We start from the raw sequence: 27,385 nt of genomic DNA on the forward strand, positions 1-27,385 counted from the left end.
CTCAGTTCTCACTCCTGCACTAGCTGACGGTGCTTCGATACTCGTAATGCATATTGGATGTTCGACGGTAAGTGTAGATATTAATCCTGTCGTAAAGAAAGCCAGGGAGGTATGTGACAACGCCCCAACGATTAGTCTGGTGAAGCAGCCGACTCCAGTGACGGGAGGACCACCAAAAAATTGTGCTACCGGTTATGATCTGTTTGTTGCCTGAAAAAAAACGATGCTACTCAGTTCAGTTTCTCTTACAATCGTGCCCTGAGTAGCCTCAGTATGGAGCACCACCTTGAAGTGACGAATGAGATGAACATGCTGCCAAATCGTGGAATGCAAAGCAAAACTTCTTGATTGCGGATCCCCCAGCAGTGGTCAGTGGCAGTTCACAGTCAGTATCCGCAGCGCAAGCTGAATGCCTACGTGGGGCATACTGTCAACGTGGGTTTTTCAACTAACCCACAGACGGTGCGAGTACTCGATGGAGACAACACTCAACACGGAAACCATGCACGCCATAAGCACCCACAGAGGACCTCTGACCTCAATTCGATTTGGGGGATTTATTTGTTGTTTACACGGAAAAGAAGCGTCGAGGAGGGGAGTACGCTGCAGATGACCCTGCTGTTGGATGCGTGCAAAATTCCCGCCCTCAGAACGGGGTGGTTTTTCTCAAACTCGGATACTCGGTTCCGTGCGTCACCAGCAGAACACCCACAAAAACAGGAATGCTGGAGCGAGAAGCCATCGCAAACTGCAAAAACCCGCAACTGACGAGGCCTGATCCATAAACTTGGAAAATCAGGGCTCCATATTCGAAAAAGCAAAGGGTGCATGCAGCTTCTTCCCTGCCGACAACAAAGTAGAAAAAACAAAGGTGAATTCTCCACTGATGTACTCGGCTCACGCACAGATCAAAAAAAGAAAACTCTGTAACTACTCGCCCGATATTGTTCTTGGCTGGATCAAGTAAACCAAGGTTCGCGCCCCACGCCGGAAAAAAGTTTGGACGTCATCAAGCGAGAAGTTCTGGCTCTTCCTTGGAGTTAGAACATTCTGTCAACCTCCCAAACGAACATCATTAACGACCGAAGCGTTTTCACAAAACCACCCTGGTTGCTCCGGTGACGTGTTTGTGAGGTGAGAGGTCACCAAGCCCAGCCAGCTCAGATGTACGGACATCCATTGTCGAAGGTTCCGGTGGTCGGCGTCCCAGAGGCGATGTGGCTTTGGGGACAGAAGAAGGAAAGGAATGCTTCCCTTCGAGTACGACGACGGACTCTATTTTTTGAGAGCGTGAAGGTTGTCGGTGCGGGATTGCTTTTCTTTACCGTTTGCTCTTGGAAGGAACCCGACTTCCCGCAGTGGGCACCTCAAGGGGACGACGGCTCTTTTCGGCTCCTCTCGCCTACCAATATCGCCCCGACAATTCAGGGAATCGATGCAATCCCCCTCTCAACGAACATGACCTGTTTCCCCGAGCAATAGGCCTATGATTGGAGGTGGATGGTGGGGGGAATGGAAAGCTGCTGTTAGCGGCTGTGTGACACCCAAGAATCACGTGTTACTAACCTATCTTTCGCGGTTCCTCGGGACTTCCGACTCGAGCCCTCCCACAATCCGTCTTTCCTGATCTTGTATTGTTACACTACACGGCCACAGGTGACAAGAAATGAAGGGCTCGTTGACTTTCCTTCAGCTGGAGGCCCTACGCGAGGCTGCATCGAAGGTACGGGCTAGCAGGGACGGTTTTGTTTTGCATGAGAAAGTCCAGGAGCGTCTTCAAAGCGTAGAGGGTGGATCGATGATATATTCACATTCGTCCGTTATAACTCAAAAAGCGGGATCCTGACCGTTTTTGCCGCGTCGCAAACTCGAACGTTGGCTCGAGAGGAAAGAATCTGATTATCAGTGGCCGTGTAACACAAGTCATTTGATGTGAATATCAAGCTCATGTGTATTTCCTCGGCTAGTTTGGCGGTCTCTCTACACATTATGTGTCTTTATGTATGCAGGACCCAAAGGAAAGGACAGTAGGAGAACACACGTGGCCACCCTAAATCTTTGTGTTCGCCTTGCGTTTGGGGACGTGCCGTAGTTGCACACCCCAGCGGCCGTTCGCCTTAGACGCTTTCGACGATCTGTAAATGAGCTGTCTTTGGCTGCATGTGAGGGTTTCCCGCTAATCCTGTCGTCCGAGCACTGGAGGCATGCAGTAGAGCAAGCTACTGCATGCCTACAATAACTGCGCAAGGCATACTGCGGGTATTTTCCTCGCGATGGCACTGGATCTCCAGGGATGTTCCTCCTGAGAGGCTCACTATGCCTTGGCTGTTATCCCATCTCGATGCTCTTGAATGATGAGATTCGTGCATCGCGATTTATTCTAAGCATCCAACGAAGGTGCCACGTTTAGAGACCACATACCTGTCATGTTTGTGTGTCACGGCGTAGGTGGATGATATAGATGGTATGTTTCAAGTAATCAGTAACGTCAATCTCTTCTCAAAGCTCGATGAAGCAACCCAGAAATCCCTATGTAGGAGCCTCACCTATGAGGTCTACGCTCCCAAGCAGGTCGTCTTCCGATATGGCGACTGGGGGGACAAGTACTACATCGTCCTCACAGGCAGAGTGTCCGTCCAGGCCCCGGTAACACCGACCAGTGAAACATTCCAACAGGTTGCCATTCTCGAATCTGGAGGCGGCTTTGGGGAAATGGCGCTAATGGAAAACAAACCACGGGCGGCGACTGTTGTATGCCTGGAGACAACAGGAACTCTCGGTGAGCAAAACTGTTTTCACTTCGGGCAACATCCTGACTACCACCATTTGTAACGTCAAACACGAATCCTGCTCTATGTGTGTCAAAATGGGATTCACGTGACGTAGCGACTTGCCGAAGATACTCAAAAGATGATCTCAGGTTTTCTGGAATCTGAGAGAAGACGTCGAAGGAACAGTAGTTCCACGGTGACGTAAAGTGCCGCAAGGGCTTCGTTCATCAGCCAAAAAAACACACCCCTCTTGAACCGCTACCTGCTGTTCAAAATAATGTCGGGGATGGATAGGCTCTGACAGGCGCGTTGCTGTGTCGTTTACCGCCCGCTCCCAGTACTGACTCGAGAGGCGTATCAGACGATGGCCATGAGGAAGCACAAAGAAATGTTTGAAAAGCAGTAAGAAGATATGCATTCTCTGCCAGTGGCCAGACGCTCCTTCCGTCCCCAAGTCAATAGGGATTTACTTGACCTACTTTCCTGTTGAATGGCGCACCTTCCTGTCCCAACTTCGGCAGTCCGTTACGATGTGCACACACAGCATCCACTGCTGTGCGTGCTGAGCAAATGATACACACTTAGGAAAACGTCTGGTGGATATGTGGCTTTCAGCGTCCATTTCCTGCAGAGCCTAACCTTCCTCAGAGGATGCGCTGACACGGACATCAAGGCCCTCGCGGAGAAGCTCAAGGAACACAGCTACCCAGGCCCTCATGTGAGCGTATCCCTTATCAGAGAAAAGGAGATATCGTGGGGATGAATCAACGCACTACTTGTTGTAGAAAGCAAACTCACCTAAAGGACAGTTCTAGATGTACACACAAGTATGCATGTACAGTTTTTTGCACGTTAAAGTGCGTGCAACTGCCAGCGTTGTAGGTAATCTTCCAATGTTCTAGGACCTGCGAGTGCATGCCATTCTACGAGGCTGTATCTTGTTTGATTCGTCTCTCCAACAGTGGCGCTAGCCACCTCGATATACACTGAGAACCTCACCTCGAAAGTTTATGGGGGATTTGTGGCGGAATAGTTCTCTTTCCCCTTTTCCAGATTATTCTGAGACAAGGCGAGGAGGCTAGTCAAGTCATCCTGGTCGAGTCAGGAACTGTTCTTGCCCTGCGATCAATGAAAGTGGACGCGAATCTGAACCTCGTCCCAAAGAAACGCGAAAAACGTTCGTCACGTCTGTCTCTCCTGAATGCCGCCGGTAAGGCGGGTGCCAACGGCAACGGGCCGCAGGAGGCCGGGACAGAAGGAATGCCTCTGCCTTTCAAAGTGGAACTTTATGAAAGCTCTAAACGTCCTCAGGCATCCCCCGCTGGGATTTCTATCGATCAGCAAGTGAGGAATTACTGTTCACATGCTCCTGGGGTTTTGACAGTCAAGATAACGTAGCACAGGTTTCAGGTGATTGCAGGAAGACTCCTAGAGTCACAAACCAACCAGCAGGAGAAATACACCAATGCATACCTCGAGCGGCTCGTCACTGCTGCTACGTACTCCTGCGAAGCGTCCACAGAGAGCGAATCTCCGTCACACAACATACCACTGCTGGAAATTGCTCTCTCACCCTTCCACTGGCGTCGAGATTTCTCCGTTTTCCCGACGGCAGTTCTCTGTCTCTCTCTCGCTCACTTTCGTTCAGTGCTGGTGTTCCAAATCTGCATGCGGTTATTGCATACAGGACGCAACTGCAGGGAAACATGTACTGGTAGAGGACGACGTTGTCGCCAAGAGCGCCGAGACCTCTCCGAGCGCCGAAACGGGGAAAATGGGCGGTGACGGAAAACCAAAGAAAAGATCTGGCAATAAGACCCTCGTGCTTCAAGTCGCAAATCTGAACCGAAGGTCGATCTATGGGGCTCGAGAGGTGAAGCGGAACTGACTGTATTTCCGAAGCGATGTCTGTCACTTCTCCTGAATTATGTGCGACATCTCAAGTACATTGCAGATGACGACCGTGAGGCGATGCCATTTCACAATGAAGAAGCTGTGTTCGAAGCTACACAAACGTGCATCTGTACTCCAACCGCAGCCATAGCCAGGGGTGTTAGTACCTGATCAACTATCAATTTTAAAGAATATCAGCCTCTCGTGAATTACTCAGGCGGCTTGTCCCGCTGTCCACATTAAACAGAGCAGGCAAAAAGGCCGTCTCTCGCCAGTCCTGGTCATTGCTGTTTCTTGCTTACATGGTAGATCCTCGACGGCGAGAAAAATGCAATCGTTGCAGAACGTGGGAATGTTTATGGCGTGACCCTCGTTGCCTTCCCTGCAGCGCAGGTAAGCACACACTTGCGAACAGGCTCGTGCTCCCACAAGCCAGACGATCTCAGTTCGCCTGTTCCTACGTATTATGTAACAGTGAGCATTCATTTTGAGCTTTTTCCCAACAGAAGTCCTTCCTGGCTGAATTGCTTGCTAATACATGAGAGACATTCGGCTTTACTCCCGCGTAGTCGGTGCTTTCGTGCGGAGCGGTTATGCACAGCCAAAACCCATTTGTTCCAGATGAGAATTCAGCCATGCCAGCTGCCTGTCGGGGTAGACATGTCACTGAGTCAATTGAAACTGCCTGCCACAACATCGTTCCGATGCTGCAGGTGTTCAGCATCGACAAAAGACAGTTTTTGAAGGTGCGTTCATTCTCCAACGCGGTCGTGTGGCTACAGGGGGAGGTGCGGGCAGGCGTTACCGGTGTTGGCCGAATTGGAGTCGCGTTTGCTTATCGATTTTCTGAGGCAGGCCAACCAGACGGCCTGCATTCGCGTCCCGTGCCGTTCGACAGGAGACAAAAACGACACGCCAAAATTCACGCGGTCTCGTTACCACGGCGAACAAACTAAAGGAATGATGTCAAGTCCTTGGTGCTGCTCCTGTGCTCACATGCAGGGTGCGTCGTTGCTATTCGTGCTCCGTGCACAGCTTAGCTTCAGCAACTCGTGTTGGCAATGCGGAATCTGCTGTGTGCACTACTGTCCGTTTAGAGCCTGACCGACGAAATGAAGAGGTCTATCGACTTAGCGAGTGGACCTCTTCCAGAAGACAGCGAACTCCTGCATCAGTATCTGCAAGCAGTAAAATGGGATGCTTACAAGCGACAACTTGCTGATGAAGTCCGCCTGCGGTTTAAGTAGGTTACCGGGGATACCGTTATCGGGGGTCTCGACAGAAGCTGTATGTCTTGTTCAGCACTCTTTTCTGTACCACTCGAACGAAAAAAGATTCAATCAGCGCCATGCTCAACGCGTGGAAGAGTTTATGTTGACGTCGCTGCATTTTGGTCGATAGACAAAACGTTTACATGCCCAATTCCGTTTAGTACGCGTGTACCTCATTTTACCCAAGTGGCCCTACCAGCGCACGTTCTTGTTGTCAATTTGAATGAGTTAACTTCACGGCAAAGCGGGCACAACATCGCATACCGGCCGCTGACCACGGGACATCGCTGGACGCCACAGGAAGGGACTTACGGTCGTTCAACCCCAAAACGTGGTAGTTTCTCAACAGATGCCGCCGATAATTGGCGGAGAGAAATCAGTGTCGTTCACTGCTAATGGAGGCGTTACCTATAGCGAACGAATTTTCCCCGGAAATTGCTTCTTTCATCGTGCAAAGACGACATACACTTGGCCTCTCTCATGTGCTGGATGCATATAGATTCGTCAAGGATAAGACACTGAAGGGCATACGAGACTGGTCGTTTCCTCCTCCGGTGAGGCTGAACATGGGTCCGCGTCACCATACGATATTCAGAAGCAGCACCACTGTGACGCACGACCTGTGGCGAATTTCTTAACATCTATAGACGTGTCGCTTCAACTTGCGATGTTACCCTAGCCTTCCTGTTTAGCCTTCGAGTAACTACAAGTCCCAACGTGATCTCTATTGAGTCGCAGTTGGACAGACAGTCAACTGCATATGCGAGCAACAAGATACTGGCAACTATATCCTCGTGGGAAAAGGGCGTATCAAAACGAATAACTCGGCGATTCCGTATACTCTCACAGTATTTGCATACTGCTGAGAGCATCGGATACAGTTATGGACCTCGTTGCTTCACGATTGTCCACTTTTAGCCGCCGAAATACACATACGAAGACGCTCTGGCCGCGCTCAATATAAACCTTGGACCACGCCACCACATCGCGTGGATCAAAGATGCCCCCCCCTCTGACGACGAGGACGCAGCAAAACCAGCACGAACAGATAACTCAGTTGCATCGGCACTAAAAGAGGTAAGAACCCCCCCTTTCTTTGTCTGTAGAACATCGGGGATGTCAACGCGCTTTGTGAGACGCTTTGGAGGCCAGAGTGTAGTTGCAGTGTTGGGGTGAGACACATTTTCAAAGCAGAAAAGCCACTGAAGTTTCGGTGAACCAGGATCGCATCGTATCAGATGTTCGTTGTTGCTTTGCAGTTTCTTGGTGGGAAACGTTTACAAGATTTATAGACAACGCGTTCATTATTCATTTAGGCTTGAAGTTGTTTCTGTCCTCTCTGCGTAACACATGAGTGCAGTTACGCGATCTGCTCGAATAGTCGCGACGGTTCGACTTTTGTACTGGACCCACAACCCCCGGCCTACTCCGTGCTTCCAAGCAAGGCCTCGATTCAACGGCTTTGTAACGCTTTCGCTCAGTCTCCCTTCCCGGGATACCGTGTTTCTACCCGTCCCGCTCCCTTTTCATGCATGCGCTCTTGAAAACCAAATCTGCGAAAGTGTCTCGGGGGATGTAAATTCACTGCCACGCGCGGCGAACATCTCTGGTTCAGTGTGACATATCAGGATTTTCTCTACAGAATAATTCTTCATGTTTGCCCCGAAGTTTCGCCATGCGCTCAACGCAGCATCGTTAAGGCTTTTATGGAAAAACGAAGGAGGCATATTGCCACTTTTCCGTGGCTGCGGGAATCTTGGCGGCACCCCAAAATTCCGTCGTTGGATGTTACTACTGTTTGTACCTGGGATTCTGTTGATTAGTAACGTTTCTGTCCTGACACTGTGATAACGATTCTCACTTGCACGGAAGACCGAAACGGTTCTGCAACAACACGCTACCAAAGGCTTTGTTTTGAAACATCAATTGTCCACGAACAAATAGTAGGGGGAACGAAAACACATACGATGATGTTAGTCACAAAGAACAGTTACTTCGATAAATGCACGAGAACACATGCATTCGCACATGCATGTTCTATCGATTTTGAATTTTCAATATTCCCGTAATTTTACTGGAAATAGACTTTACGTGCACTCGGCGATATAGCGACACTACACATAATGTCGCTGTTGCACTGCAGGCAACTAGGCCATACTCCCTTCATTGGTCAAGGCTCTCTTTGCCCTACAGGAACGAACAGCTGTGACGGCAAATGGCACGGAAAGTACAGCCAGGCTTTGTGCTCAGCTTCTACATATAACTTGCCCATGCTGACACACTTCCTCCAGCAACCGTGTAAACGATAGGATCTTGACTTGACCAGTTCCGCATACAATCCTTGCCATTTGTGAGTGAACACTGACATCGGCACCCTTGGAGACAGCAATGGTACCGAAACGAGGTCGGGCACGTATCGGTGAATTCTAACTCGAAAAAGAAGGGCTTCAGTTTCCATTCTTGAATTAGCCTTGCCTTTTTCTGCACCCTACACCTCCAGCTGACGGCTGGTTGCCTGGGAAGCGGGCGTAGCCCATTATAACTTACCGGACCGGCGTAATACGGTCGATTCGAATGCACGGGCAGACTTCACGCACCGCTACACTGAATCCTTAACCATAACGGTGTTAGGGAAACGTTTGCCATTTCTTTGATAACCGTTCCCACTGGTGAGGCACCCGACACAGCATCTCCCATACATGCAACGAAAAGCGAGACGGCAGCATGTCGCGTTCACCGTACACTCCGGCAGATTTTTGAGCTTTTTGCTCACTTCGTGCTGTATTCCCGCGGTTCTGTGACGTTGTATTTGTAGTACGGCATGCTTTGTCTTTACGGGAGCCGGTTTTGTCTGTTTCATGCTTTCTGCCCACTCGAACTACAAGACGCATGAGCTCCTGAGGCTGAGATGTGAACACTAGGGTACTCAATTTTTTCACCATAGAGTGCCGTTGGTCCTATGTGTCAGACCCGAGACCCCTCGGTACGATTGTGTTCGTTTGACTTATTAGCTCAGCGCTCTGTGTCAAATCTGACAAAAACTATTTATGTTCATCGTTTGATATACGCCCCGTAGTACCGGTCATGTGGCTAGTGATAGCCGCTCAGAGCTCCCCAAAATCGGAAAGGATCATTCGCCGAGATGCGCCATACGGTTGGGGGAGGGTGAGAAACACTAGAACGAACAGATAAGCAAAAAGGAAAGCTTTTTATCTTGGCATTACCATTTCAACCTTCAAAACGTCTCCATTTCCTCCCTTTTGCGATGGTGTACCGCACTCTAGCGCAACGCCTGGATTTTTGTCAAGCAAGTAACGGTGTTCGGCTTAGGCACAGTGCCCCGATCCATGTCCGTGGCTCGTCTAGTAGCCTACGGGAGCGAAAAGAACTTCATTCGAATGCGCCGTTAGTGACCGACCAACAGCGTCATAATAGCAGGACACTGCGACTGACGCTGGAGACAGATGGGCCCCGCGATCATTTCGTTGATCAGAAAGCAGTTAGGATTCCGACTGGTTCCTCCCTGGTTACGCCTGTACATCCAAGAAAGGCAAACGGATTGATGGGTCAGGTACAAAATGGGGGGCAACACAGTTCGTGCTGGTTCCACAGATCAAGGGTTCTGCAATATGCCCGCTGTCTCAGTGCCACTTCGTCACTGCTCCGTGCGACTGGACCCGCGCAGACGCCAGCAGCAATCTACGGCATAAAGCAGGGAGTGGCAATCCCGCAAGTGCGGATTGTGGAGGTGTCTCCCCGTGATGGCCTTCAGAATGAAGAGGAGATTCTCTCGCTCGATGATAAGATCGCTTACATCAATATGCTTGAAAGTGCGCACGCGATTGCAGAGTTGCAGGGAATCTTTTCTATCGTTCGCATATATAACTGTGTGTAATTGCATACGCTTTTTCATATATATATGTATATATATATATGTGTGAAGGTGTCTATAGAAATGTGTATGCTGTTGTATTGACGATGTCCACACACATAAACACAAACCTGTGTCGATAAATGCATCTCTGTGATCTGCCCACATGATGTGTAGATATATTTATTTCACGGGGTAAGCTGGCGGTGTAGTTATTGTTTGCTTCCTTACGTTGCGGAGAGTGTCCGTTGCTGTCGCAGTTGCAGAAAGTTTTGCTGCCATTTAAAATACAGCTGTATAGGCCATTTCGTTCACTGGGGTCGGCCGATTTCGTGCGAACACTTCCAGCCATTGATAAATGGTGAAATTCGACAAGATAACCCGGGTGACAAAAGTGTGTCGTGCTTGCTGGACTCCCCTAGTTTATTCTTCAACAGTGTCCGTATGCTTTCTACAAAATATACTCTCGACACTCAATTCACATGTATGCGCAATGCGGTGGTTTATTCAGAAAGGGCCGAATGTAAGATTCCCCACCTTCCGCATGTGGTGGGATTGTGAACAATTTTTCACGTATGGAAACTGTCGGTAAATGATTTCTCTGCATGTTATCTTCAGCTGCGGGCCTCTCAACAATCGAAATTGCTTCCTTTGTCAACCCGGCGAAAGTGCCGCAAATGGCTGACGCAGCAGCACTCACACGCCACTTCTGTCCTAGAAATACACATATGGGCAGCCTTAGTCCGAGATTCCAGGTGAGATTAATTTTTCTAAATCACATGAGAACGAGCATGTACCTCCATGCCACTCGTACTGCTGTTCATGAGTCATATCCAGTGCACACAGTCTCTGAAAAAAAGCAAGCACACGGCATGTTAACGTCCAGTGTTGCGATGATTCTGTGCCCTCTGCGCGTGGAAAGCGTAGTTCAATCTTGAGTGCACATCTGCCTTGACTGCTCAACATGATTGCCACAGCATCTTCGACACTCTAGAGAGGGATCTTCCACTAGTTGAATACCTTTTGCTCTCTACAAAAGATGTCTCTTTAGTTGCCACTTGTAGGTACCATACAATGATATATATCTCTTGGACAGAATTTTGCACGCGATCGCTAACGCAAAAGGGCCCCTGTTCACAGTCGTGTCGAACCCCTGCACAAATACCTTTCGTCATACTCTTGCTTCTATTTTTGAGAGCGTTGCAAAGATACTCTTCTCTTAACATTGCAAGTATCGGTTATCGTGCATGATCTCTCCCTTCACAACCTCGCTTACGTGTATTCCGATACATATTCCTTTTCTTCGGAACCATGCTTTTACAAATTATCCAACAAATCAGCATCTCTCCACAGGAGCACACGCGTGTACCGCACAGGAAGATTTCGGACGTTCTGTGCATATGGTGTACAAAGTGTTGCCCGACCTTCCGTTTTGCGACCATCTCTTCCTTGGCAGGTTCTAGTCGCCAACATGCGAGGTTTTGAGGAAGCAGCAGAAGCTGGTGCACAGGAGATTTCGGTCTTCACTGCCACAACCGACGCTTTTTGCAAAGCAAACATCAACACTACAGTGGTAAAAGTGGTTCGAGAACAGTGCGCCTACTAGCGAGCAGCGTATATTATTTTCTTTTTCTTTTGAATACGACTGGAAGGAAGCATTGAGCTGCCTCTTCTACGGTCAGATCATTCCCTTTTCCATTGCATTCGGTGGTGGAGGAGTTATTTGGTTGTGGTCCTTTATAGCGAGAGGTTGACTGCAGCAAATGACACGCAGCCTACCTGAACCATCTACACGATAGCAGAGGATTCAGAGACGTTTGGGTTCAATGGAAAACTCATTTGTCACATATGCAGGCTTTTGTGAAAAACAAATACTCAACGGTGTTGCGTCCTGTGGGTTTCCTTCAGTCGGAGAGCTTGAAGAAGTTCAGCGTCATTGCACGGGAGGCAGCGGATCGTGGTATCAAGACTAGAGGGTGCGTCGTTTCGCGGAAACGCCAGCCACTGTTTGAAAAAATCCCTCTGATGTGTCCTGTGCCCCTCGTCTGTATTCACTGAATCACGTGCACCCTGACAAACGTTTGCGTCTCGTTGGGGACTTTTCCCCATCTTCCTCTACAGCCAAGATGTGAATGCGTGATTTTCAGATACGTCTCGTGCATTTTCGAATGCCCGTACCAAGGCACGGTTGCTCCGACGACAGTCGTCCAAGTGGCTCGGCACTTGCTTGACATGGGATGCTACGAAGTCAGCCTGGGTGAGGCACTCTAGACTAGAAGCGGTGGCGTTTCCTGTGGATCACCTACAGAGGGTGATGCTGGTCGCTGAAGGAGGCGCATTTCCCCAACTGTCAAGATTCTTTGTGACGCTCTACAGAAACGAATGGCTGTGTCGATGAAACAGAGGAAACATCTGCGCACTGTTAGGATTCTGGTCAATAGTGCATTGCCCAGAACCTTGACTCAGTTTTGGAATTTCTTGTTCATGGATATGTGGTTTACGACAGGCGATACGCTCGGCGCCGGCACAGCTGGACAGACTCTACGCCTCATGGAGGAGCTGCACCGGGACAACTTTCCGATGGAGTGCGTTCTCCTAGAGACTATTTTAACGCTTTTATGTTTACCGCAAGAAGTCTTTATTCGTCGGAAACTGCGTGATTCCACACTGAGCCGGATAGGTGTATCAACGTGGCACTGATGTCATAGTTTGGGAAACGGCCCACCTTAGAGTGCACGCTCCGCGGACAACGGGCACGGAAAACGCCGTAGGTTTTGAAAGAGGCTGATTTCCACTTCAGACGGTCGGCACCATCTACTATCTGGAGGAATTCGAGTTATGCTTCGTGTACAATATCATCGTACGCATCAGTAGATGTGTGTATCTGGACAAATTTGCTCTTGGCTCAGGGCTGTAGCGATGCATCTTCACGACACATACGGGCAAGCACTGGCGAACATCCTCCTGTCGGTTGTCCATGGAGGAGTTCGAGTTGTTGATACTGCAGTGGCTGGCCTGGGAGGCTGCCCATTTGCCTCGACACCTCTTCCCACTTCTGCACGGTGGCCAGACGCCGGAGCAGCCACAGCCGCTGCAGCTGCAGCCGCTGCAGCCAAGAGGCTGATGATGGATGCAAAACGAGCGAGGAGCAAGGATGGAACCGGAGAAGCCTCTAGGACCGATGATACGTCCAATGCCGTAGCTCGCGTCACTGGAATCACCGAAGATGCTTGTCGTCTATCATGGTCTCGACAAGCGCAAGCTATATATCCCCGAGTAGCACCGGGGAACGTCTCCACCGAAGACGTTGTGTATATGCTGGAAAAGTCAGGTGTAAAAACCGGTGAGATCCCCTGTGTTCGACGTTCAGACACTGGCGGATGAACTGAGTCTATAGGATAGGCAGTTGCCGTTCACTGTTGATTTTGCCGTATCCAGATGCCAACGATCCAGAGACAGTCATATTAAGATACCACCAACGCAAGTTCGTTAATCCCGTGTTCACTACCCCAATCAACCTGGCAATTCAATACACAAACTCAAGCAAATATTTACATCCGGAAACATGAGCCCCTCTAAGTACAGATGTAGCAGCCAACCACTTCCATCTGGCTCTCACCGTGGTGATCTTTATACAGTTCCCACAATTCTGGAGTTCCTGTGAGAACCGTGAGATGATCGGTGCCGAGGAAGAGTCTTCTCCAGTATGCTGGCCGTTGGGTGAATACTGTGTCTCTCAGGTGTACGGCTAGAAGCGTTAATGGACGCAAGCGCTTTCATCTGCAGTCGCTTGAATCGGAGCAGCAATTCGAAGGCAGCAGCGGCGCTGAGCGCCAAGAGGGAACGAGACAGGATGAAACGCTAGTTCGTCATTTGCGAAGATTAATTGTAGAATGTGAAAAATTCCATGCGGGTAGCTGCCGTGAAGTGGCAACTCTTGGTTTTGATATGCTTGTTCCTTCATATGGCTACACTTGTGCAACCGCGTCTGATTACAACCTACATACATATGTTGACGCCGTAAGATGATCCGTTAGTTTACATAACCGCCAGTTCCGTATTTGCCGATCATCGTTAGCACGCCACGACATCGGACCCCTGGTTGTTAACCAGGACCCTCATTTGTAGCCTAAGTTTAGCGCCCGGTAGGCAGGCAATTTGTCGCTGTCTGGAGTGCCGTTTCTGCTCATTTTTGTTTCCTTCGGTCCTGTCGTCTGCATGGCTGTTCCTCAAACGTGGTGAGCTTTAGAACAGACTGCTGTCGAGGACAATATTCAAAACCCTGATGATAATGAGATATCGTATGTTGATGCCGGTGGGCGTCGCACTGGCTACATTATGTTTCCGGCTCGTCCAATCCTTTTTTCTGCTGCGTATCACGGATTTGCATCGCCTAGCCCTACGATTGATGAAACCCGAACCTCTAACAGATAACAGGACGAGCGGACAATTTTTTCTCGAGTGCTCTGCCGAGTATACAGCCGGTCCTCCCGGCGTGTTGCTCCTTCAGAAAGCGATTATTAAGGTCTATTACCGCAATTCCCGGTTACAACGAAGAAGTGTTTTACGGGACTGTGCGGGCCTGTTTGTGCAAACGAAAAGCCTCGCTCAGAGGCTATCTTGTGACCAGTCTCGGCGGAAGTGACGCCCTCCGTGAAAACACCCAAGCAAGTGCCGGATCTGATCATAGGCCGTATAACAATCTGGCCACAAACGTATCCGCCTGTATACGTGTACAGTATGTGTAATAAAATATCACTCATGTGACCGAACCATAGATCGTCTCATAGGATCAGTTAGAATGGCACTGCATTTACGAGCTCTTCACGCAATTCATGATTTTCATTTAGTATGAAAATTCTAACTGATGTTAATCCCTAATCGAAGAGCAAAACGTACACACGCATACGTGCGTGAGCTTACACATGCATGTGCTGTAAGTGGAAATACCTACATACAGAAACAGGTAGTGGAACAAATAGAGGAGGAGTCGAAGACAAAGAAACAAGAGGGACACGGCGTTTCGTTAATCTAACGCCCTACCTAATGGCAGTCAGTTCGCTACCTTGTCTAGCCACGATTGTACTAAGACGGAGGGACTAAGCTGCGGAACCCGCGGTATCCCAGCCCTGGAAAAGGATTCTGCCTCTGAAGATGTTTACACTTGGAGGAGCGCTGCTCTACGGTATTTTCCAGGTTCGACTAGTAGAAACCCAGTACGTCTTGCGGTTCATTACATCAGTAGCTCTCGTTTCTGTCTCTGCAAATGTTCCTGAAGCTTTTTCCCATAGAGCTGACGAACCATCTGTCGGGTTGCTGTAGGGCTGGCGTTTCGTGGGAGCTGCAACGAAAGGTCCCACCCGAGGTCCGAAGCGTCTAAACAAAGATAACAGAAACTCTGACAACACAGGAGCCCTTTGCCTGGACTGTCTTTTCTCCGCAGTGCTACCATTGGCCGTGGACGTTTGCAGCTTTTTTGAATAGGTAAATACATATGGACTGAAAGGTGCCCCAGAAGAGATAGCGTGGGCGTGAAACCGGTCCCCAAACTGAGACGGACTGTGCTGGAGCGAACGGTTTTTCTGTGGTTATGCCTCTCAGGACGAACTCATAAAGAAAGTTACACCTCCAGCGTCATCTGTTTTGTCACGGAATCGCTAATACTGAAAATGCAACACGCCACCCTGAGGAACTTGGTCAGGCAAAGGCACGAAAGACAGTACAGTATAATCCGTGCTTCCCGTTCCTTAGTGAACGCTAAAGCGTTTGAACCCGAAAACGTGATGCACGTGAAGCATACTAAAAGCCGTGTCTCCTACCGGCACCGTTTCGGGACAGGCCACGTCTTGCTGCCTGCAAAGAAAAAACACTAAGCTCTTGCAAAATCAGCAGCTACGTTCTCAGCCCTTGGAACCCCAATGCCAGTCAGGAGCAGTCGCCGCGTGGACAGTCGATGAGCTGACACCGGATCGCAGTTCCCTCCTTTAACTGCAGCTCGTAGTCGAGACACACTGAGGTTAGACATGCTGGATTCTTTTTGCTTTACTGCAGACTCCGTTTCACGTTAGATCGCGTAGATGCGGGTGAACGATATGGGGTGTGTCACATGCACACCACCGCGTGTACGCGTGCATATCCATCTCTCTGTGGAGGCACGCTGATGTCCTGCCACGCCACTGTAAAACAGACCTCAGACTTAATACGCGGGATTTTCTCCGGTAACCACCTCACCAGCTCCTGACTACTTGCAGCGACGCCTCTGAGAGAAACCCCGCGGTCGCCACCGACACCCCCAGCTCGGCATGAGGGACTCCATATGCCTGAAAAGCCTTCTCGCGTCACGAGGTCCGGCTCTCGGTCCACACCCAACAACTGCCATGCGATTCTTTCAACTCGTCCAGCAGCTCCTAGCGTGGCTGTCCCTGCGGTGCGGCCCACAAGGCCGAAGGCTGTCGTCGGTCTTCCCGTCAACCTCGCTTGTATTCCTTCGACACCGCCATCTTCTCCCTGGACACTTGGGCGAATTCCGGCGAAAGCTTGGAACAATTGCGCTGTGTCGAGGCGCGGAAGAGTCGGCCGCCGAATTGTCAAACGGTCAGCAGGATCAGAGACAATCTCTCCTCTGCCTGTGGCTGCAGTCCGCACTGACGCAGCGTGTCTGATGTCTACAGCGGGTGCACTTGAGATCCTCGTAGAAACATCCCACGACCCCTCTGGCTTTCGGCGGAGGTGTGAGCCGGAGCGGCCGGGTTCAGCAGTCGGAGGGACGGTCCGGGCATCTCCGCAGCACTCTCCGTTTGCGGCGAGTAACCCTTTCCCGCTGTCATGGTGTTCCACGGTTCCCATCGGAGACGGATGTGACAGGATGCAACGCCGAACATGCGAACGCTCCGGTTTATTCATCAACCCCAACTCCGCAGCCGCTGTCAAACCTGCCGATGCTGCTGCAACGACTTTTGCAGCTAGAGAGTCACTCAGCACTGACGGCGGATTCTCAGTTGGAGGGGCTGTGATGATCCTGGAGTTCGGAAGCGAGCCGGCACCTGGGGACTGAGCACATCGACAGAGATACAACAAACATCGCTTCCAACGCTGAATTTACTCGGCGGAAAACATGAGAAATTCCGGGACACCTGCCGTAGGTCTGCAGCAGCGACGCGCAGCGACCGCATATACACGTCTCTTCAGTCCTCTATTCTGCGAAGGGTCATGAGCTGAGGCGAGGCGCTGTACCGTCATCTGCAATGTGACCGTTGTGTCGGGCTATCGGCAGACTCGGTTAATTTTTCCGTTTTTGATCCCGACACCCCGGTTTGTTGTGTGGTGTGTAATGTGGTACCTACGGACCTTCTCCGCTTACTCCAAGTGTTACACCCGTTAGTATCCGGTCGCCGTCGCCGAGCCCTTCGCAGTTCAGTAGCATTATTCTATCTCCAGTGGATGACGCAGAGAGCCCCACCAGCCGGGGGACACTGTGGCTGTCTTGATGGGAAGTGTCTCTGTTCGTGTCCTGCTTGCCCGCAGTGGCATGTGGGAAGGGAGCCTGCAAGGTCGCACGCGGAGCTGCTTCAGTGTCCTGGCCCCTCTCCCTGCGCAGTTCTTCATCCAGGCGGTCGTGCTCCGCTTGAATCATTTTCTCCAATTTTTGCTGTTGCGCGTGCCGTGCGCGACGGACAGCTGCGGCGGTTGTCGGAGTCGGATGGGCGGCGCCATCGGAGCCCCCCCGCTGAGCAGCGAAAGGCGCCGGACGCATGCAGCAGATAAGGATTGACGGGAGGTTGGAACGCCTTTCGAAAAGAGTTTCGCCTAACCATGAGGAAGAGCCCTCCGCTCTTGTCCCTCGCGATGTGTTTCTGTTCGACTGTCGAGGCTTACGCCGTTCATTCACCTTGCAGAAGGTGAGAACCGCCGTCCAACCGCGTTCTCATCGTCCTTCTTCCAGATGCCCCTGCCTCCCGTGCCTTCCTGGAAGAAGCCAACAACTCGACGCTCCTGTGTGGTGGTTAATGTACATGGCAGAGAGGAACGCGTCACCGTTTCGCGTTTTCGCCTTACCGGTGGATCGAGAGGCAAGGCAAGACGGAGACGCCCGGCCTCTCCTGGGGCTGGGCGTCCTGGCGAACTCTCTGCCACGTCTCTGGGGCCTGACCTGGGTACCGCTGACTGGGCTCCAGAGGGCCTTCCGGGACTGCGACCGCGGTCGCCAGGAAAACGGTCCAGGGGCCCTGGAACAGGAGCGCGGCAGGACAGTGCCTCCAAAATGCGTGTGAGCAGATCGGAGACAAACAGTGGAGAAAACGTGCGAAGGAAAGGTGCAGTCGCTGTGGGAGTGCCCAGGCGTGAGAAGCCCAGTGGTATCCCCCCCATCTGATACGTGGATCGGAGAACAGGAAAAGGCGTGCCAGCAATGTCCTGCCTCGAGGTCAGACGAGGGATCCATCGAAGACGAGACAACCGCAAAGGGTTTGAAAGGTACGGAGTTCAGCTCTCATCTCCCCACGTTAAGAGCGACCAGTCTCCTAGGGGGAACCCCGAGACGAAACGACCTATGCGAAGGCAGCTGGCCCTTCTTCCAACGCTGTCCGGTCTGCGCGGTGCCAGGTGTCTCCGGTTTAAACCCTGGATTGCATGTTCGCGCTTTCCTACCACTTCACTGTGTGCGGCCTCCCACAGCCGAACGAAGCGCAACCCTGCCGAATCTGAAGAGGTGTGGCGGGGCGACAGCCCCTGATGGATCCGCCAGGGTCCTGACCTTTTTTCTGCGGGGCAGAGAGTCTGCCGCCGCTGGAGAAAAAAGCAGGAGTGCTCCGCGTGTGGGTCGAGCCTTTGGCTAGAGATTTCGTTGCGCCAGGAAGAGAACAACCGCCTCCAGGCTTCTCCAGGACGCGCCCGAGTACGGCTCTTCGGCTAGCTGCCGGCGACGCGCTGCTGCAGCTCCAGCGGTCGTTGACGGCAACTGCGTCTCGACTGATCTCTGTGAAGAAGTACTCGAGGGCTACAAATAGGGGAACGGGCGAGCGACACATGTCTGAAGCGCATGCGTTTGCTCCACCCCTGGAGACGCGGTGAAGAGTCGTGGGAAGAAACGCGAGAAGAAACTGGGACCCGCGAACCAAAGCGAAGCCCGAAACACGCACACCTCTCGTTAACCATGTCGACGCGCACTGCCCTCCGCACTCACACCCGATATCGCGTCCCTTGGTATTAGTATCCCTCTCTACTCAGTTAGATACAAACAGGAAACCTGGGTCGGCCTGTATACGTAATAGGATGCTACACCTGTCAGCATATATATGTATATCTATCTATCTATCTATATATATATATATATATATATATATATATGTATGAATATTTGTTTATATCCATCGGTCTTCGTAGACCCATTCTGGGACATTTGCGTTTGTGAAAGGGCACCGTTTCCGCGAGCGGCGGCATCAAAGTGCCTGTTCGCGTGTTTGACCTTCCCGTCGTTACGAAATGACGACCGCTGAACATCCACTCCAGGCAAGTCACCTGGGTGCATGCCTCCCCTGGGACTAGCTCCCACGTGAGGTGACATCGGTGTGGGGCGTGCGTCGATCCGGAAGAGGAGAAACTCGTCGGCATTCACGGGTAACGCGCCAGAGGTGACTCATTAGTGAGGTTCCCGCGACAGCTGTTCTCGGTCGTGCTTTCGAACGTTCTTCCCTCCACTTCTCCCCTTTGCTCGCTGTCCATTCTCGGTGCGTGTTTGCCCTACTTTTGTTTTCCGCTGCTTTCGCTGCGTCACCCAAGGGGCCTTACTCTCGTCAGACAGTTTGGGTTGAGGCACGTGCTCGACCGGACTGGAGATTACAAGATAGGGCGAGGAGTCGAGTTCGCTCTCCTTCGAAACGGGTATGCCCTGTTTCGTCTCGGGCAAAAGGAGACAGGGTAGAGAGGAACCCCGTCCGGTCTCTATCAGACTGTCCCCGTTGCCCATTCTCGTGTTCTCTCCGGAAACCTCTCCCTTCTCGGTCTTCCCTATGTCTCCGCGTCCAGTCGTGCCGCGCGTGCCCCCGCCCAGCTGCCTGTTTGACGATGAAGGGCCACATGTCCCTTGGCGCTCTTCGCACATGCCGTCCTTGTTCCGTTCACAGTCGGCCCCGCGCGTCGCGATTTCCGTCTCGTTCTCGGGTTTCGCCTCCGGCGCTGTGCCGAAGGCTCCTTCACGGGTCGAGAGGCCTGCGTCGCCGCTGTCTCCCGTTTCGGGCTCAGCTCCGCCCAGAAGCGCAGAAGCGGAAGAAAGGCGACGAACCGGTGCCGCTGCATGAGGCAGGCGCGCCTGGCCGCGGCTTCCGGACTCAAACGCCGGCAGCGTTGGGCACGACACGCTGGCGCGTTTCGAAGAGACAAGACTCGGAGAGGAAGGGAAACAAGGAGAAGCGGGGAGAGAAGAAGACAGCAGGTGGTGCAACTGCGTGGATTTCCACACGTGGCTTTCTTCTCCAGAAGGGGGCGGCGCAGAGAGAGCAGGAAGAGGAGCTGAGAACGGCGTCGCGGGTCGTTCGCTCGAACCGGCAAGATCCTGGTTTTGGAGGACGGCGAGAAGCGTCGACTGGTGCAGCAGCGCCTTGTGGGGCTGAAAATCTGCCAGACTCCGTGTGAAGCGGTCGAACTGGTCTGAAGGAACGAGAGCGCGAGGAAGAAACGCAGTGACGGGGACATACACCCGGAGAGAGTGGAGACGCGGGAAGCGTCTGGTGGGGGAGGCGGAAAACACAGACAGGAGCCGCGAACGGACGAGACAGAAAAACCGGTGTGAGAAGCACTCGGAGTGAAGGTTCCAACGCGAAGACTAAAGGACCCCTGTGCATGCCTGACCGTTCAAAGGACGGCACATCAGGCTCTGGGAGAGGAGCGCCGCCTCCTTCTGCGGACTGATAAATGGAGAGCAATCGAGAGGGAGAAGATGCCGCGACTTCGTCGCGCATGCAGATGCGGGAGCCGTGCCTCCGTCTGGGCCACCAGCGCCCCTCCGCCGGGAACCCGGCTCACTGCAGGCAGCCACGCCCCCAGAAGACGAAGTCGACGCCAGGTGCGGCGCGCCTCGAGACCGAGGTGGGCCAACGAGGTCTGCCTCGCCGCCTAGGCCTGTCCCAGCCGCAGCTGCATGCGCATTCCCGTGGAGACTCAAAGCCTTCTCGAGGCGGTCCAGCTGCTCCCGTTGATGCTGAACTCGCGCCCGAAGGTGAAGCAGCAGGAGGTAACTGAGTTGGCGAAGAGCCTCTTGGACTTCTGAGGAAGCGCGTAGAAACAGACCAGCGAAGCGCGCCGAAACAGTTCAACGAGGCAGGCAGAAGGCACAAAGGCAATCGCGACCCAGCCGCTAGGGACGAGCGGCGCAGGAGCAACGCGGCGGACGGGAGAAGAAAAGAATACGGATCGCCCTGTGAACGTGCCGGCAACATTGCGTAAACGGTTGAGAAAGGCGACACGCCCGGGACAACACACAGAGGAAGGAAACCGTTTGAGGCGCCGTTGCGAAACGAGCTGCAGGAGGCCTCGGTCATGTCCGTATTGGCTCGTCTGCGTATGTACCCATCTTTTCGCATACGTGCAGGTGTGGTTCTTCCACTGTCTATATGCATATGTCTCTGTCTATCTCTCTAGCGTTTTCTGTCTCTATCTCTCTTTTTCTGTCTTTGTCTATCTCTACCTATCTACATCTATTTCTCCTTATATATGCATGTGTGTGCTTTTGCACAGACGCGTAGGCGCAGAGTATGGACTGGGAATCGAGATCTGCAAGTCACTCGTAAGTAGCCTTTCCTGGGACTCTTTGGCAAAAAAAAACTTCGGCTCGGGGTGCGGTGACCAGTGCGGGTCTGCGTGGGTCGACGTACTCACGGGCAAATGCTTGTAGAGATCGTTTCTGCTGATTTTGAAGCCGACGGCAGTCGTCGAGTGAACGGTGACGGACAGCGGCTCTTCGAGGTCAAAGAGAACGGACGCCGCGCAGAGGATCGCCCCGCGCCCGAGAAGGCCAACGGCCGTTTCCTCCATGTTCAGGCTGTCGTCCGAGCTCTCCTTTCGCTTCCCACTAAGTCGCGGATCTTGCGCGCCGCTGAACGTCGGAACTCCACCGCCTTTCCCAGCCTCGCGACCGACAGCTCGAGACGGCCGGCGAGCGTGACCGGGACTGCGCGCGAAGGAGTCGACGGCGGCCGAGGGCGGACGCCCGGACGCGGGAGCGGAAGGCGCAGCGCATGCAGACTGAGCAGCACAGGGCAAAATGTCTCAGAGACGGCGGGGGAAATCAAGATGCTGAAGCGCGAGAGAGGCGAAGGCATCCACCACAGGAGCTGCCGCACGGAAACACGTGGATGGCAGCGGCAGGCGGCGGGAGAGGGGTAGACGTGGGACAGCAGGGACAGCGGAAAAACGCGGTGGGAAATGGATAGAAGTCTTTGCGGGGGAAGGGGACGGGAACGGGGATTGCCCGTTGCAGACGAACGCATTTGCCCTTTTCTGGTCCCAACATGGCGAGGGCTGCGTCGAAGCGTACCTGCGAGAATTTGGGTGTGCCGCTGACGCCTTCACGAGTGTCCGAGAAAAACGGGACTCCCAGGGAGGCTTTAAACGGGCCAGAAGACCAGGCGTCTCGCGCGCCTTCCTCCATTTGGTTCCCAATCCGCGAGACAACTTCATCTGCATGCACCAGCAAAAGAAAAAAGCGGGTGGCCTGTCGGCGACCACACGTGTGTAACAAATAACAAAAATGCACGGAGTATGCATGCCAGTAATCGTGCCCATATATATATGAATATATATATTCACATATATGAATATATGAATACATATGAATAATTTATGTATTTGAACATACATGTGTACATCCTAGTCACGGGGACCAGAAGGAGATCAAGAGATACGCAGTTGCGCCTTACGCATGTGGAGATGCGAGTATATTTTGGTATCTGTTTGTGGTCTTTTGAACAAGTGTCTCTCTTTTTATGTTGATGCAGAGGGTCGGGTGCTCTGGAAACTGCCGGGGACGGAGGATGCCGGGAAGAGGGGCACGCACGACGCAGCTCGAGGGCGTGGAAAGTCTCTCGAAGGCAGAGCAGGAATCGTTGGGGATCCTATCCTGCGCATGCGTTGTTAACGAAACTGGAGAGAAGATGCGCCGGAGCGCCAACCTCTTCCTGTCTCACCGATCTTCGCTGCAGGCAGATGCGCCGAGGGAGAAAAAACTTTGAACGCCCCGAAATCCCCTGGAAGCCTTCGCCGATGATGCCGAAGAACGCAGTCGCCTGCTCGAAACAGCCACAACAGTGAGCCAGGGCGCTGGATTTCGATGCCAAACCGTGGAACCACGCCAAGACACACAGCCGGATGTGGTGGACGCCGGCAGTCCTACACAGACACCCCTGTAGTTGTTTGATAACGGCAGGACCTAATACGTGTAGCATCTTTGTGTTTGCACAGGCTTCTGCCTGCATGGATAATTGTGGCATGGGTGTCCTGGATTGCGTCGAATCGATGCACGAAGAAAGCTTGTCCGTCGGGCGCGACTGCAGGGCCTGAGGCGCCTGCCGGTCTCAGGAGATTCTTGGACCGCTTTCTTTCCGGGGGCCCAGGCTTTCTGAAGAAACGAGGTGTTTCGATCCCGAACCTACCGTCGATAAGGAGAAACAGGGCGTCCGAGCGGTCGCCTTCCTTGACAAAAACAAAGTCTTTCGGAAACGTGTGGAGATGGAAAAAGTAGCTCATCTGCTCCACAATCAGTCTGCGCAGATCGCGGACTCCCGGGAGCACCGCGCGAAGCTGAGACACCTGAACGGCGCCACGAAAAACGCAAGCGAAGTCGGAGCGACTCGCAGTTGAGGGGCCGCCGAAGATGGGGACGAGCGAGAGAAGGAGACGACTCGAGAAAACGCGATCTGGAAAACACGAAACTGCGTCGAATCGAACCCCGGAGACGAGTCTCTTTCTGGCGGTCCCACGTGGGCACAGTCCGAAGAAAGGCTCAGGAGTCGGTAGCCTCCGAGGTGCCCTGTCTCGTTGAGGCGCGGTACCTTCTGGTCGGTCTTCTTCTGGAGAGACGTTCTGAGGCATTGGTCGAAGGACGCTTTGTCCAGAGAGAGAAACGCGCATGCAGTCTTGGTGATGAGCGCTGCAGATCGCACGTCGTTGCGAATCAAACCTGAGGCAAACCCCCGCACCGAAAAACGGGGTGCATTTAAGACGGCGCGACGCAAGGGAGGCAATTGCGAAGAGTGGCAGGCACACGAAGGCATCCGGAGCCTTGAGCAAGAAGAGCGAGACAAGAGCCAAGGGAGAGAGAAAACCCAGCAGGCCACGCGCTCACCTAACTCTCCGAAAGAGTCACCCACGCCCAGCACAGCGACGCAGCTGTCCATGTCGATGCGGGAGAAGTCGAGGGAAGCGTCGTACTCTGGAGGCAGAGAGAAGAGTTCGCAGCTCCTCAACGGCGTGGCAGCGCGATCGCCAACGTTCAAATCAAGACTGCTTGAACTGCGTTTGCAGGCTCGGTTGGACACGTATCTGCATGGGACTCCCTCACACGCATTGCTGCCAACCTCCTCTGCACTTGTACATAAAGTGTGAGAAGAAACTTTGACGCACATACCCCTCACCGGGGCCCATCGGATTCATCTCTGCGTCGACGCAGCTTTGAGGACCTCTTCCGTGACGGACAGGCAGTGTCGCGCAAAAAGCCGCTCAAGTCTCAAGCTCTTTTCTCGCTTCTTTCCAGACAAGGGTGAGAGTCTGTGACGATGCCACGGGGTTCTGAGAGAGGTATCGGGGTGGCTGACATTCAGACGCGCGCCCACCGCTGTGTACAGACCACCGCACCTCTTTAAATGCGTGGCGCCTGAGCCGGGAGCCTCCAGTATTTTGAGTTTTTTGTGTGGCTGACATCTCCCGCATGCAACTAAAAAGCCTCTCGGAACCCTGCGGGGTACAAAGTGGAGACGAGTAACATTTCAACTGCCGCGAGTTCGTACCCTCGTCCGCGACTTCGTCGCTGTAGCGCACAGTCGAAGACCGTCCCTCGTCTGTGAGCAAAACATGCGCCGAGGAAAGGCAAGCTGCTAGATCAATCGGCACCAGAGCAGGAAGCAGGTTAGGGAAAGACGGGAATTCGGAAGCACACACAATGCGGTACGGGAAACGGACGCGAAGGAGCGAAGACCCACACGCGGCGTTGGGATCCGAACGGACCGAAGCGCTCGGCGAGAGAGCAGAAGAGGAGACGGCACAAGAACTCGGCCCCCGGTCACCTGAGCGGAGACCTCACAGGAAGCCGTAGGCACACGTGACCGAGCCAAGGAAAGAAGATATCGACACCGAAGGCTTGGTGAAACGCATAGAAAAGGACACATCCCGGGAGGCGCGGCGCCCAGAGGCGGAACAGTTGGCGAGACGAACGAGGCGGCAGTCGGCAGGAAAGGCGACAGTCAGGAGAGAAGGTTTTCACCAAATCCGAACCGCTGCAGGGAGAGATGTTCGTTGTTCCGTATAGGTCTCTCTGTGCGTCTTCGCTTCTTTGTGCTTTTTTCGCTTCTCGCCTTCCTCGTGTTTTGTGCCCTGTTCTATCCTGTCCGAGCCCGCCCGCGAAGGTGTTTTTAAGTCGACCTGCGAACGAACTTCGGCCGGGCGGCCTTCCTGGCTCTCCGTCAGGCGGCGCCACAGACGCTGCCGCCGCGGAGTCTCGTGATGTCTCGTTCACGTACACTCCGGCAGACCCTTGCAGAATGAGGTACCAAGCATCCGCTGAGCAGGCAGACACACACACGCGAGGAGAGGCAAAAGGGAAAACGAAAAAACGACGCTCCATCCCTGCCTACCCAGACAGATCGAAATGCCCATATTCATGTTTGTATTTATATATATATATATATATATATATATATGCGTACACACATAGGTATGAAAAGAGATTCACACTTACATTTGTACATCCACGCACGTGCGTGTATGCATCTGTGGGGTTGGAAACGCGGAAGAGAAAGTTGTGTATTGGATCTCTACCATGGCGTGTCTCTGGTAAACTTAATCAGCTAGTGTGATACTTGAACGCTTCCGAATTGAGAGTTCCTAAAGGAGCACAGGCTGCACGTGAAGCAACACGAGAGAGTAGACCGTTGCACGATTTCGGCTCTCCTCTACGGAACGCGCAAACAAGGGAACTAGAAAGAAATCGACTTGGCGCACGGCACCTTGATATCAGGGAGACATCCATATATATATATATATATATATATATATATATGTAGGAGACCCAGAGGCTGTGACGTCGCTCGGGTTTGCGCCTTTCCGTCCTGCACCGCTAACACTCAGACGTTCCATGCATATATATATATATATATATATATATATATGCACATAGAAATATATGTGTGTACATATATACATATACATAGAGGGAGTCGACTGTATGTCTCTCTGTCTCTATCTCTCTATCTCTCTCTCTACATATATATATATATATATATCTATATGCATGCAGTATTCTCTCTCGCGGGAAGCATCTTCATAAGGCGATATAGAACAGAAACGGTTCCTCGGCGGAGTTCGTAGGCGGTTGCTGTTTCTGCGGGGTCGCTTCCGCCGCCCCCTCTTGGCCAGATTCGCACCTGTATCGCCTTTGTGAAAGAGAACCCGATTTGCTTCCACCTCGAGGTAGGTCATGTGGCGGCACATCTCGAAGCAGATGTCAGCGTCGAGTTCCTTGAAGAATTTGTTCCCTTTGCCCAGCTCTTGAATCCTGCGGACCTGAAGGCAAACCCACCAAAGGCGGGGAAAAAGGATCGAACTCGGAGACGGTCTTTCAGTACAAAAGCATCGGCTTTTAGGACAGTGAAAGATTCTGAGCCACATGGCGGTGCGCTGACGAAAAGTTCTGCACGCACACCGAAGCATATATATATATATATATATGCAGTTGAGGTAACAGATAGATGCATATATAGATGCATATTCATGTTTTGTCGTTCGTAGAGGGGCAGGTTAAATAAGCAATCGTCGTCGCTTTCCGGCTTGCCTTGGTCGCTCGAAAACAAAACAGAAAAGGTAGGCGAGAGCTGTGCAGTTTGGCGAAAGCGCAGCAGGTTGACGCGACTGAGTGTGTTGCGTTTCCTGATCGGAACACCGATGCTTGTCCGCGGGGTGCCCAAGTCATAAACAACGCACAGACGCAGGCTCTGGCGCATATATAGAGATTTATATTTATATATATATATATATAAATCTATATATATATATATATAAATATAAATTTATATATATAAATATATATATAAATATAAATCTCTATATATAAATCTATATATATATAAATATATATATATAAATATATATATATATAAATATATATATATATATATAAATATATATATATATATATATATATATATATATATATATATATATATATATATATATATATATATATATATATATATATATATATATATATATATATATATATATATATATATATATATATATATATATATATATATATATATATATATATATATATATATATATATATATATATATGTGTACTGTATATATATATATAT

At 51.7% G+C, this 27,385-nt stretch overlaps 3 protein-coding genes across 3 annotated transcripts; 2 read left to right on the top strand and 1 right to left on the bottom strand.

Moving 5' to 3' along the window:
- Positions 1-1,666: 1,666 nt before the first annotated feature.
- NCLIV_0207 (cyclic nucleotide-binding domain containing protein) lies at positions 1,667-5,911 on the top strand (the record flags this gene model as incomplete). Its single annotated transcript, XM_003882274.1, has 8 exons — positions 1,667-1,723; positions 2,449-2,779; positions 3,110-3,173; positions 3,387-3,489; positions 3,825-4,115; positions 4,459-4,644; positions 4,974-5,057; positions 5,762-5,911. The coding sequence occupies 8 exons, from the start codon at positions 1,667-1,669 to the stop codon at positions 5,909-5,911; spliced, it is 1,266 nt and encodes a 421-aa protein (XP_003882323.1).
- A 3,289-nt stretch (positions 5,912-9,200) lies between these two features.
- NCLIV_020790 (Hydroxymethylglutaryl-CoA lyase,related) lies at positions 9,201-13,470 on the top strand (the record flags this gene model as incomplete). Its single annotated transcript, XM_003882275.1, has 8 exons — positions 9,201-9,765; positions 10,425-10,561; positions 11,263-11,379; positions 11,715-11,782; positions 11,954-12,063; positions 12,313-12,391; positions 12,716-13,149; positions 13,445-13,470. The coding sequence occupies 8 exons, from the start codon at positions 9,201-9,203 to the stop codon at positions 13,468-13,470; spliced, it is 1,536 nt and encodes a 511-aa protein (XP_003882324.1).
- A 2,438-nt stretch (positions 13,471-15,908) lies between these two features.
- Positions 15,909-26,678, bottom strand: NCLIV_020800 (cyclic nucleotide-binding domain containing protein; the record flags this gene model as incomplete). Its single annotated transcript, XM_003882276.1, has 15 exons — positions 15,909-16,856; positions 17,167-17,532; positions 17,956-18,031; positions 18,453-18,801; positions 19,593-20,450; positions 20,826-21,065; positions 21,674-22,043; positions 22,336-22,478; positions 22,985-23,083; positions 23,450-23,606; positions 23,849-23,976; positions 24,142-24,228; positions 24,803-25,078; positions 25,434-25,571; positions 26,435-26,678. The coding sequence occupies 15 exons, from the start codon at positions 26,676-26,678 to the stop codon at positions 15,909-15,911; spliced, it is 4,479 nt and encodes a 1,492-aa protein (XP_003882325.1).
- Positions 26,679-27,385: the final 707 nt, after the last annotated feature.

Source organism: Neospora caninum, chromosome VIIa (assembly GCF_000208865.1).
Source record: "Neospora caninum Liverpool complete genome, chromosome VIIa".
Classification (NCBI taxonomy): Eukaryota; Apicomplexa; class Conoidasida; order Eucoccidiorida; family Sarcocystidae; genus Neospora; species Neospora caninum.